Below are 13,279 nucleotides of genomic sequence, written 5' to 3'. Positions count from 1 at the left end.
TCGCCGGCAGGAAAGGAGGAGAAGACTGCAAGCGTTTTTCCAGTTGACTTCTTATTATGTCGTCAGACCATATTTCAAATAAAATTTGAATTATTCGGCTAATTTTTCCTGCTATCTTTGTCTTCTTCGGCTACGCGGGAACCACCGGAACTTCCTGTAAATGGTCCGAAAGTCCGAACCTTACAGAAAATGCTTTCACACTATAACGAACCAAATCTTTGTTCAGTTTGATCCGGACCGAGACTACCTCTTTTCATCGGACCAAATGTCGTCTGTTTGGTCCGGACCGTGGTCCAGGGGAGGTTTCACACCTGCAATTTTGATTCAGACCAAACTGAAAAGTCAGAAAGTCCGGACCAAACAAGTTAGGTGTGAAAGGGCCCTTAAACCCTCTAAGAGGGTGATCCTCCTTAATCAATATGTTCCACCAAGCTGACCAGAGTGGGGCCAGTGGCAGTGTACTCCATAACCTGGATGGGAAGGTCAGGAGGTCGGTGAAGAAGTGGCTGCATCTGACACTATCCATCTGTGATGGGCTGTTACTAGGGGTGTAACGGTACGCAAAAATCACGGTTCGGTACGTACCTCGGTTTTAAAGTCACGGTTCGGTTCATTTTCGGTACAGTAAGGGATAGAAATGCAAAACATTAAACTGCTGGTTGTTTACTATAAACTTTTTTTTAACAATTTGTTTACACTTTTTTTAAACACACTTTTTAATAAAATATAACGTTAGGCTAATAAATAAAAAAGATATAAAATAAAAAAGAATAAGAAATAAAATACTGCTGCAAAGTTCTCCACTAAATAAAATACTCTCAAACCAATATTGGCCGTGACGCTAGCTAGCGAGAGGCTGGGCTAAAGCGAGCCTGCCGTGTATGTGGTGATCTTTATTTATGCGATATTTATGTCCGAGCCCGACCCGAGAGTTAAAGTCCAAATTTTTTTTTCTCATACTAATGACACGTGTACGTTTGTTTGTGTGGAAAGCCCGCTTTTAACAGAAAGACATTCGGAAATGTCCACAGATGAGCGCATCAGCGTTATGGTAATATTTTACATGTATTTGAATCACAAAAACGATTAATCAGATTTAATCAGTGCAACGCGGAGCCTTCCGACACTTAAAGGGGTCATGACATGTTTTTTTTTATTTTATTATTATGTTCCCTTAGGTGCAATTATAGTATTACTATAGTTTTTTTTACCAAAAACTTTTAAAATGTAGTGATTTATGACCTTTTCCCACCCTGTTTCTCATCCTCTGATTCAAACAGTCTGTTTTGGGGGTGTTTCCCCTTTAAGAGTTCAGTGTTAACGCCCACTGATATGATTGGCTAACGTCAGTGCCTATGCATCAATATTAACGCCCCCAGCCAGAACGTTTGCGGATTCGGCGTAACTGTTTAATAGCGGGTGATGCATGCGAAGCGATGGCTCTTGCAATGATAAAACCTTATTATGTTTGAGCCAGAATCAGAGGAAAATGAACCATCACCACAACAACGAAGACTGGATCAGCCCGTGTCCACATGGAAAGTGAAACTATTTTGAATTAATAAAAAAAAAATAACCCGAGACACTTGAAAACGGATTATTGTTGCATAATTATCCAATAGCTTCATTTGCTAACAGTTTAACATTATTTAACTAATTCCAATGAAATGATAGGGTGTACCACGGACAAAAATGCATGCACAGACAGGCCATCTTAGAAGATGCAGCATTGATAAAGGCAACATTTTTAATTTTCTATCACATGTAGGCCTACTAGAAAGGCGACATATTTTCAAGATTCTCTTATACAAATGTGTTTATATTAGCCATGGTAAAAAGTAAGTTTGCGTCGTCGTTATTGAGCCCATAGTCGGCACGGACTTATCTTTGAGCAACAGTTTTCTGGCAAAGCCAAGCATCATATTGGGATTTTTTCCTCAAAACAGTCATCCTTAAATGTATAGAACAAACGCTTAAACTAACACTGCCGTGACTGGGACGTCCGCAAAAAATAAAGTGCATCCATTTTTCCCTGACGACTGGATCTTTCAGCGTATTTAAAAAGTAGTTTAAAGTTTTAAATACATTACTTACAGTTTGCGTCGTCGTTGTTGAGCCCAGAATAGACGGCACGGACTTATCTTTGAGCAACAGTTTTCTGGCAAAGCTCAAAACAGTCTCAAAACAGTCATCCTTCAGATGTACAGAACAAACGCTTAAACTAACACTGCCGTGACTGAGACGTCCGCAAAAAATAAAGTGCATCCATTTTTCCCTGACGTCTGGATCTTTCGCAGCGTATTCAAAGATGTTGTTTGTCCACATCCAGGAACAGCACATCTGCGGCGTCGTAATCTCCCTGTACACAGACCCACTCGCTGTCCGTCGACTGAACACTTGTGAGGCGCGCAGCGCGCGGGCGCGACAACGATACGAAATGAGCGTAGTTGTCTTGCGCTTTAAGCGTAACTGTCTTCTGCTGGAGGCGGTCATTATGCAAACGCTGGTACGTCACTTCGTACCGTGACGTCACTTCTTACCATGGATCCAGAACGAGCTGTATTTAGAGCTTGATTAAATAAATAATTCGTTTATAATGGGGAGGACGTCTTAAGCTATGAAACTTGCAGGACGTTTTAATGGTACAAAGACCTCTTATATACCAAAAGATCAAGGCAAATTTGGTTTCTCATGTCATGACCCCTTTAATATGTTCGTGTGGAAACAAGGAATTGACGTATGGAACATACATTAGGCTAGCACACAAAACTAGCCTAATTTACGTGAAAGATTAAAGATTGCATTCGGTGCACATGTGCACCGTACCGAAAGTCCTGTACCGAAACGGTCCGGTACGAATACATGTACCGTTAAACCCCTAGCTGTTACATAAGTGGAGAGGCTTTGAACGCAAGAAGAGACACCACCTGGAGGGCTGGAGGAATTCCAAGCGTGGATGGCGCTTCCAACTCAGGGTGTGGGGATATCAAGCTTCCATCGTTCCCCAGAGAAGTAATGCTTGGCTGAGGAAACCTGCTGGTCTCTTGGAGCGACAGTATATTGCGGCTCTTCAGTTGCACGCAGGGGTGTACCCTACCCAAGAGTTTCACTGTAGCTGCAGGGGCAAGACAGTTGCAGCCTGCCGGCGCTGTTCACATTGGTTGAAATACGGTTCACACATCCTAGGGCAATCTCTAGCTATGCAGGCGGCTAGGATTGCCCGGCACATGAAATTGTGCCATCTCCTCTGGGCCGAGTTTGCTCCTGACACTCTTGCCTGTGCCAAGAAGGAGAAAGTGGACTATTACGGACCCTACAAAAATGTGATAGCAAGGGAACTGGGTGTGAAGGAGGTGATGAGTCAGAGGTTTCTCCAAAAGAAGGATATCCTGGATGCTATCCTGATAAGTTCAGGTCGGTCGGCAATAACCACGGTAGAGGAGGCGCTGGATCAGTCGCATCACTCTGGTCGAGCGGCCTCCCTCTGCGGTCCCTGGCCAGGCTGCGCTCTGGGTTGCGGTGGGGAGTTAGTGGCGGGAGGTCAGGGTGCTTGGCACAGGAGGGGGTGTTTGGTGTTTGCCGGGACTTTGCCCCCCTCTGCTGGGTGGTGTGGTGTGATTTCAAGAACATCCTTCATTAGGTGAGTTCAGGCCGGTCTTGGTTGAATCCTCGGACTGGGGCGCTATTTTTGGGCTTACTTTTATTTATTTTTTGGGGGGGGGTTTCTTCCTACTCCCTGTTGTTTGGTCTTTTTGGGGTTTCTTCCTGCTCCCTGTTGTTTGGTCTTTTTGGGGTTTCTTCCTGCTCCATGTTGTGTTGTCTTTCTTGTTTCAGGAACGGACAAGGTCGAGATGGCTGAAGGGTGTCGAGTCTGTCGACGGCCATTGTAGAGGGTGCCAGGGAGGCTGTTTCAAGTCTCCTCTGCGCCTCCGGGAGATGGTGGAAGGGCGATGACCAGAAACTTGTAAAGATTAAACTAATGCTACTCACTAGACCTTAAGAGGTTATGCAGGACACTACCGCGCAGCATTCACTCTTTCATGTGCTACTATATGGTGAGGGCAAATATAACTTACAACCCAAGCGCCTATATGCTGTAGAATGGGAGACAGGTTCATGAGAATCCCGGAGTGTCACACACCCAAGTTTCGTACAATCCTAAATCTTCAGAATGATTTAGGTTTATATGCCTTACAGAATCAGTGGTCTCTCCCAAACAAATACTCACACAACTTTTCTCTGTGAAATGCTCTCATTGCCACTGAAATGGTGCTGTGTCGGGTCTCTGCAACCCTCTCTGAAAACCAGCCCACGTTTCCAATCACTTGAGAGGTGAACAGTGACATAACTGAGTATGTTACTACAAAACCTGCCTACAAATAAGCATAATGCAACACAATCTTTATGATTTAAAGGACTAATGGTCTTTTGACCTTGACATTGCTATTAAAGGCTGCTCTTCAACAACATACTTACATTAGGTATATTTATAACTTGAATAGGTTTATGTAACAACATGCATCCCAATATAAAGATCTCTCGATTTTCTGGTAAAAAGCAATAGGAAAACTTGTTACCTGAGAAGATACCTTTTCCCCCTCAATAGAGGACCACAGAGGATTGCAATACTGAGTAAAGGCCTCAGTTGGCTGACAAATGCAAAACATATTATGTTACTTCTCAACTATAAGAGTGTTATTTAATGCAACTATGCTATTATAGTAAATATTAAAAAAAATGTTTTTTTTTATTAGGAAAAGATGTCTACAAAGGTACAATTTGCGATTTATTATATTAGCAGCTCTTGTCGAAATAAGGAAGAACATGGGATAAACAATGAATATATGGAACTAAATTAATTCTTATGGCAACAAAATGTTCTCAAATCAATACAAAATCCCCAAATAGCATGATTCTGAGTGGCTTCATTAGCAAAGTCATTACCTCTGCATTTACCTCAACATATCATGTGATCAGAAAAATGTCAACGAGCCAGAGGTATGTTTGGATGGACCTGAGGTCTGAATGACAATATGTAATAATCATTTTGAAATGCCTGAGCCAAAGTCTGTCATCAAAATGGTTGGGTAACCCTCCAATAACTGTCTCACAAGATTGTGTTCACAAACACCAGGCATCTGCCTCCAAACACAAGATAACATGACAGTGTTTATTACATGTCATCCGCGTGCTTTGAGGCGCAAGTCATTTATTATGTATACTTATTTTGATTAGATTACAAGGGCACATTACTTAAACAAAATATATATAATTGCATTATTTATTATAATAATAATACAAACATGAATTGTCAAATTTGATTTCATTGGTGACTTTAACACACTGCACTTTTATGTCTTAAGTTTCATCGTTTTCATTCCGATAAATAAATATTGCCCAACCCTGACTAAAGTATTTTCATATCCATTATGATATTTGTGAAGTAATAAAGAGAAATGCTTTAATTAAACTGATGCTTTACAACGTTTACCTCGTTAAAATGCGCACATGTGTGACTCCTGTCCTGTGCCTGACCTCACCACCCCAACAAACATGGCGACGGCTCCTCGACACTTCAGAGTTACGTTGCTATAGCAACACTCCAACTCTCGCGATGACAAAGAGTGCGAGACTGACTGCGGCGCCCTATTTCCTTTCCTCGCTGTAAATGGACAAGTGCGTGCGCGAGCTTTGGCGGAATTCAAGTCATCAACGGTCACAAACTTTACTTACAAACAGCGTTTAACTTTCATTTTAAGGCAGGCAATACATAAGCGGTTAACGAATTAGGTCAGAGTGTTGTTTCTGAGCAGCCTCGGTGTGTTTTAGTCGCTTGTTTGAGGCGTAAACAGGGCAAAAGAGGAGTTGTGGGTGGGTTTGACGGTTATGGCAGCACCGCGACCCATTAAAGGGATTCTGAAGAACAAATCCAGTATCAAAGGCCGACCCGAAGAGCCAGTCCAGGAAACTCCAGAACCAGGACCCCCTATAAACTCTGAAGACGACCAACAGTGAGTAAATGCTCTTTAAAACAGCCTAAATCAGTCAGACGGGGCGTCTATAGCAGTGCTACTGTCACCATGAGACCTGTCAATCAAACTCTGCTCTGAAATGATGTTGACAGTGACCTGAACTAGTGCACTCAACCAGTCCATTACTGGTCCAGTTTAATTGGTTTGTTCCAGTTGGAGTACTGTGATAGTAGCATAGTTTGCTAATAGGTTAGCCACTGACCTGTCACGTCAAAACAAACCCTCCTACTGTAATGAACATGAATCTTCCCCTCTCTGTTTTACTAACTAGCTGTGTTCTTCTAGTCAGTTTCTGAACATGTTGTTTAGATGCACAACTCGATGTGAAATATGGTTTCATTTTAATTCACTGATATGTAGCAAAAGTATAATTCGTCTTTGTGACCAAACATACAAGTTATGTAATTCAAACTGATGTTTTATGTTATGCTCTAATGGACTTTTCTAATGGAAAGTTTCATTAATAATATTACATGCATAAAGTGGATCAAAATGGGTAGACATTTCTTAAAATGATTTATATTAAAGGAGAACTCCGGTCAATTTTAACATTGAGCTCAATTTTTAGTAAATTTGGAGTGCTGTCAATACAGAGAACAACGACAAAAATCGGTGTTGCCTACACTGTGTTATCCTATTTTTAAAATTTGCACCCTGTTGACTTGAATGGGGCAAGTTTTAAACCTGCTTTTATCCTCTTAACATATTTGATGTGTCATTACAAGTGCCCAGCCATGTGAGTGATTCCTTAAGAGTGAACACGAGTGAATCTGACTGCAGTAGATGTGAAAGATATGAATAAAAATGATGTTATATCACCCAGCGCAAATACCTGTATTTAGTTCCTGTTTTCGGTGGAAGTCAAAGTAGTCGATTGTCGAGTTCACGCGCATAGGTTTAGTTACTATGATCACGCGCGTGAACTCGACAATCGACTACTTTGGACTTCCACCGAAAACAGGAATCACAGTTTACTTTATTTGCTATCCTCACTTACATAATTGAACTATAGTGTCCTAGTAAACAAAATATATATCTGGTGTCTGAATAATTTTTGGTTTGACTGTATAATGTCACACTACATAAATCTAAATGGTTCTGTAAATGGGCTTATTTTAGGCAAAATATACCTTTTTTATTGTTTATTATTAAATTAAAGAAAGTATTAAAGTGTGACTTTCTTTTAGATAACATGAACAGTTAACTCAAATAATAATGTCAACATAAATCTGTAATAACAACACTTGTCCTCTCACTCTTGCTATCATAAAACACAGCTGTCACTGCAGATTTGTAAAATCAGATGAGTGATTTATTATTTTTGTGTTTTTTTTTGCCTGAAGCGCGACGCATGTAAAAATCGATCTCGTTCGTTTTGACATTAACTGGTCCAGAGTCACTCATAGAAGTGGTGTATGCCCGTCTCTCCTGGAGGTCAGAGAAGTCGTCTCACTTCGAGGATGGGACCGAAATAAAGACAATCCCACTTCCTTGTTAACTGAGCCTTCTGGCTTTTATCTATATTCAGCACGTGTATCGATTCGTTCTTTTAGGTCGAGCAAAATCAGATTTTTCAGAAGCATCAATAAAGGAGGCACTAAACCTCTTGGTTATGGAGGTTGTGTTCGTCAGTATGGCATCTGCCGACTGCATGTAGGTGTTCTCGTTGGCTTCCTCTCTCGCCAGAAGACATTGTTCATGAATCCAGCTCTCCCACTCTTCGGAAAATAGGACACACTGTAAGAATGGCACTTATTACTGGATTCCCGTCCCGTGAGACTGCAGTGACACTAAATTAGACCCTTAAAAAAATGTATTCAGTGACGATACTCTTAAAAAAAAAAAAAAAAAAAAAAAAGGTTCTTTATTGGCATTTTTGGTTCCATAAAGACACTTTAACATCCATAGGAACTTTCTATTCCACTAAAGGTTCTTTAGATTAATGAAATGTTCTTCACACTAAGAACAAAAAAAAAAGGTTATTTAAGAACCAATCACTGAAAGTTTTTTTTTTTAAAGTAATTCTCAAATGTTTATTTTTAAGAGTGTAACCACCACTAACTAGATCAATGTTTCCCAATATTTTTTATTTTGATAAGGAAAAAATCCCATTACACACACACCACTATATAAAAATATAACAAACATGCATTGCTTAAAAATGGCATTTACAGGTGAAACTCGAAAAATTTGAATATTGTGCAAAAGTTAATTTATTTCAGTAATTCAACTTAAAAGGTGAAACTAATATATTATATAGACTCATTACATGCAAAGTGAGGTATTGCAATTTTGTTATAATTTTGATGATTATGGCTTACAGCTTATGAAAGCCCCAAATTCAAAATTATAATATTGTTTTAATATTATATTATAAATAAGTTTTCATAAGCTGTAAGCCATAATCATAAAAATATCTTGAATATCTTGAAATATCTCACTTTGCATGTAATATTAGTTTCACCTTTTAAGTTTCACCTGTAAGGCTAGCCTGCATGAAAAGACTGACTTTGAATGTGAAAGCATAAGTCCGGTGAGAACACAATAAGCATGATGTTATGTTGGTGACGATAAAACATAAATGTACATTTATTTCTTGTATTTAATTAAACACTGTCGTCTAAGTTGGTATTGTGGCTTTATATAGCTATGGTCAGACATTTGCACGTGCCATTATAATATTAAAATTGTATGAAAATTGAGTTACGAGGTTGTTGGCCAGCGAATGACAGATGGTTTGTCTGTCTCTGGAGCAGCCGCATCTGAGGCAGTACGTCGACGGTCGTGCATCGCATTACCTTTCCATCAACATACAGGATATTACGTGGTTTAATATGGGCGCTCAGTTTTCTTGTTGTTGAAATCTCATAATCAAAATCTCATGATTAAAATCTCATGATACAAAAGATGAAGCGCTATGCATGCACAACATATTTAAAACACTATATTTGCTTCTAGACTAGACGGTAGGGCTGCTCGATTATGGAAAAAATCATAATCACGATTATTTTGGTCAGTATTGAAATCACGATTATGTAACACGATTATTTCACATGACTTTGGGAACGTGTTGCATTTAATAAAAAGACACCTTTCAACAATTCTTAAAAAATCGAAATTTGAACATTTATTGTACTTTTTGAAATATTAAACAGACCTGCAAACTCACAAGTGGTGAAAAGGGCGGTGCTTTGCTTCAAGTAAAAAAAAAAAACTTTTATGCATTATCTTTCATGTCAGATTCTTACATTTGATCAAATTCAGTTTTAATAAAAAGGGCTGTTATCAATCAAATTAATTCATTTACACTGCAAAATTACAGAGATGGATGTTTAAACAAATAATACAAAAATATAATAAAAATTAATGATGCCTTTAAACGATAAACCAATAAACCAATCATTGAGTCATTCATTAAAACGATTCGTTCAAAATGCTGGATCATTCAATAACAAAACACAGCGCACAAGCAGAGATCTGTCCAAGCGTTGCATGAGTGCGGTTCATTCGAAATGGAGGCGGGATTGAGTTATGAGGTTTGACGGACAGTTTGAGGAGCTAATGGTTTAGTCACAACCTCTTTTAAATGCTTTTTATTGGTTAAATATTTGTAAAACCCACATGCAGATATAAAGGATGAGCAACAACATAAACTTTATAAAACAATGACAAATAGAGACATTCAATGTTTCGGCCCAACAGCAAATTTATATTTTCTTATTTGTAGCATTTATTTTTAATTAGTTTTTGGAATTTAAAAATGCGCAAAGTGCCGCACACACTTCATGTCGAATGAAAGGCCCAAGTTTATTTTATAGTGCATTTCCCACACGCTAATAGTTTCAGTTTCACTTTAAATAAGTGTTTAAACTTCAGTTTGACATGTTAGGTGGCTGATTTGTAATAAACATTTGATTGATCTCTATTAAACCACTTGGTGTGTGTATAATAAACTAGAGTTTTACTCGTGCAGAATCACCAGCACAATACTAGTGTGTGTGGGTGTTTGCCAGGGCATCTCAGCGTGTTATGCGGTTGCTAAGGCATGCTAGGTGGTTGCTAGGCTTTTGCTTACTGGCTAACCCCCAAGTCTCTGATATTTTGGTCTGTAGATATGGCATGGGTCCCTCTTTCATTGTAAGTCTATGGTATGTATTTATTTTTTCCAGTTTTATCAATCAAGAGGCAACAATATATACAAGTAGTGACAGCAACCATCTCCTCTCAGCAAGCAGCAAGATTTGAATAATGATGAACTGTGAGCCGAACAGATGTGGTTTGCAGTTTAAAAGAGTAGCACTGTTTCGTTCTGCTTTTGGAGCATAAACATTATATCGAACAACTTTTGAAAATTATATCGCAATCATTACTATCATTATCGTTTTATCTCCCAGCCCTAAGTGAGCTGTCACTTTAAGGGCACAACTGAATATATCCCACCTTTATCCTGTATGAGGATGAGGGCGTTATTTTCCCAACAACAGTTTTTCTTTTCTTTTTTTCTTTTTTAAACACCTGCCGTAGACTTTGGCAACTTATTTTTATATATATATATATATTAAGGGATATCCTGGACCAGCTTGGAGATCTCCTTTTTGCCTGAACACATTGTTTGAATTATAAGGTTTTGCATTATTCGGGGTCTCCTAACCGCAGACGAGTTCCTTCTATTGTATTGTACTTGTTCTCCTAATAAGTCACTAGACTGCTGTTCATATGTACTGTGTTTGTAACCCATGATCCGTAAAAACATGACCCCCTAATACAGTGCACCGTATGCTCCCACGTGACCCAGAATAAATCTCTGTTCACCATTGAGTTGGCCTCTGCCTCTGACATGAATGAAACTAATCTCTTGATTATTTTGCGAGGGAACATGGACATCTATTCTGAAGAGATTAGCATTACTCGATTGGTCCTCGGTCCCGCTTTAGTTTCATCTTTTATGTCTGATGCATCATAGACCTGTGTGCGTTAGGTAAATCTTTGCCCTGATTGTGTCCAGGACCTCCCTAAAAAAGAGACCTAAAAATAATCCTCTTGTCAAAACAACAGTATCGTAGGTTGTGCTGTGGCGTCTTGAAATGCTGTAGTTAAAAATCATGTTTTAAATCCTGCATTGAGCAGATTTCCACACTTGCTTTGTAACATAGCACCTCGTCCAAGCGGCGGTTGTGTAACTGTTCTTCTTCCATGTGGATTGGCACATTTGAAGCATTAGTGGTCCAGTCTACTGCGTTCATGTCACTAAATGCACTCGCAGGGTTTTCATCTGACTATAGAAGAAGACACACAGAATGGATTCGGACTACGTTGACCAGTGCTTTAGTCACGGTTTTGTATCATGTCAGAGTTTAAACCGCTTGAAGGCCAATCAGATGCTTTGTGTTGTGAAGTGTCTCTGTCAGTGTGTGGAGTGGGTGTTGATTGCTGCTGCGAAGGCCGTAATCGATTGATTGAGGGCATACTTCAAATATTGCTGTAACACTTTGACTTATTGATGGTTCATGTGGTCAAATACAAAATTTAATCATAAATCAAAGCCTAAAGGTTATTGAATCATAAATTCACTATTGTTTTGCATTTTTTAAGTGTAGCAGCTAATAATATTACGTTTATTTCTTGGAAATGCACAATTGACTCATGAGGAGCTTGAGGAGATGCAGATAAAATTAGCTTTTATTAACAACAGTAACATGTTTTTATAGAGAAACATGTAAAATAAAAAAATCATCACATTTAAAATAGCCTAACATTTAAAGCTGCAGTCCGTAATTTTTTTTTAATTTTTTTTTTTTTTAATTTACAAAAATCATATAATGGTAGGCTACACAGGGCTCCAAACTGCGACTAAAATGGTTGCATTTGCGACCAAATATATTTATTTGCGAGTGAAATTTCTGCCAAGGTCGCCATTGGCGACAATACAAATTTACTCCCTTTGATTGTAAAATCTGCATCATACATGCATGTTTTATAACCAGTAGCCTATCGCTTCATTTGTTTTGTTAACGTCATGAAATGAGACGCTTTGTGTGAACTGAGTGAAAGCGCCAAAATATGAGCGGGTAAAACGAATGTCACCTTTCGCGGCAGAAAAAAAATGTCAAAGCGAAAAATATTGGACTTCTTCAAGCAATCCTCATCTCTGTCAATCACCAGACCTATTATACCAGACCAGACTGCATGACACACCTACTAACAAAAAATATGCGATATTTTAAATGCGTCATTCTGTTCATAGAACGCTCCATATGAAAGTTTTTTTTTTTTTTTTCCAAAGCCAATCTAGCGCTGGCTCCATGACGAGCCAATAATCAGAGTTGTTCCCTGCACCGCACAGCTTAGTTTCTAGATGTAGAAACTAGAATGTTTTGCCGGACTGGACAAAAGCGAAGCGAACTGGACGAGATGAGACAGAGTGTCTGCGCGCGAGCAATAGTGCGCGAGAGAGACCGAGTGTGTCTGTGCGCGAGCAATAGTGCGCGAGAGAGACCGAGTGTGTCTGGGCACGAGCAATAGTGCGCGAGAGACTTCAAATAACAAGAGACCTTTCAAATAACAACTACAGAATTTTATTAACTGACATCGGGATCCCGCTTACATGGGTACCTTCCAAATAAATCAATAATTTGACAAAATATTGATTTAAAAACGATTGTATTGCTTCCGTGTCCATGACAACGCTCTGTTTTTCATGGCAACTGTGTCTTATCAAGAAATAATATACTGCATTCTACATTAGAATTTAACCAAGCCATGTAATAATAGGTAATAATAATAATAATAACAGAAGATAATATCTTATACAATGTATATAAAATATAAATACAATTTAAAATATTAATAAATTATTTATTTTTATTTATTCTGGAGATGCACTGAATTTTGCTGAATAAGAATAATAACAGAAGATAATATCTCTAGTCTATCCTAATAATTATTATAAATACAATGTATATAAAATATAAATACAATTTAAAATATTAATACATTATTTATTTTTATTTATTCTGGAGATGCACTGAATTTTGCTGAATAAGAATAATAACAGAAGATAATATCTCTAGTCTATCCTAATAATTATTATAAATACAATGTATATAAAATATAAATACAATTTAAAATATTAATACATTATTTATTTTTATTTATTCTGGAGATGCACTGAATTTTGGTGAATAAGAGGACCCATTTTATTTTGATGCACATTAGCAGGAAATGTAGCACAATATGAATGTAAAAAG

At 38.3% G+C, this 13,279-nt stretch overlaps 1 protein-coding gene and 1 long non-coding RNA gene across 2 annotated transcripts in view; one reads left to right on the top strand and one right to left on the bottom strand.

Moving 5' to 3' along the window:
* The window catches only part of LOC306988102, an 8,799-nt gene extending 3,210 nt beyond the window's left edge, over window positions 1-5,589 (bottom strand). The window contains exon 1 of the long non-coding RNA XR_013795321.1: window positions 5,492-5,589. This is a non-coding gene — a long non-coding RNA (uncharacterized lncRNA). The remainder of the gene's footprint in view (window positions 1-5,491) is intronic.
* A 35-nt stretch (window positions 5,590-5,624) lies between these two features.
* ppp1r2 (protein phosphatase 1, regulatory (inhibitor) subunit 2) overlaps window positions 5,625-13,279 on the top strand; it is a 36,480-nt gene continuing 28,825 nt past the window's right edge. The window contains exon 1 of the mRNA XM_079592843.1: window positions 5,625-6,011. Coding sequence (XP_079448969.1) covers window positions 5,887-6,011 — 125 coding nt within the window. The 5' untranslated portion in view covers window positions 5,625-5,886. The remainder of the gene's footprint in view (window positions 6,012-13,279) is intronic.

Source organism: Phoxinus phoxinus, assembly GCF_949152265.1.
Source record: "Phoxinus phoxinus genome assembly, chromosome: 20".
Lineage (NCBI taxonomy): Eukaryota > Metazoa > Chordata > Actinopteri > Cypriniformes > Leuciscidae > Phoxinus > Phoxinus phoxinus.
Note: the sequence above shows the minus strand (reverse complement) of the source record. Positions and strands in the feature narration are given on the sequence as shown.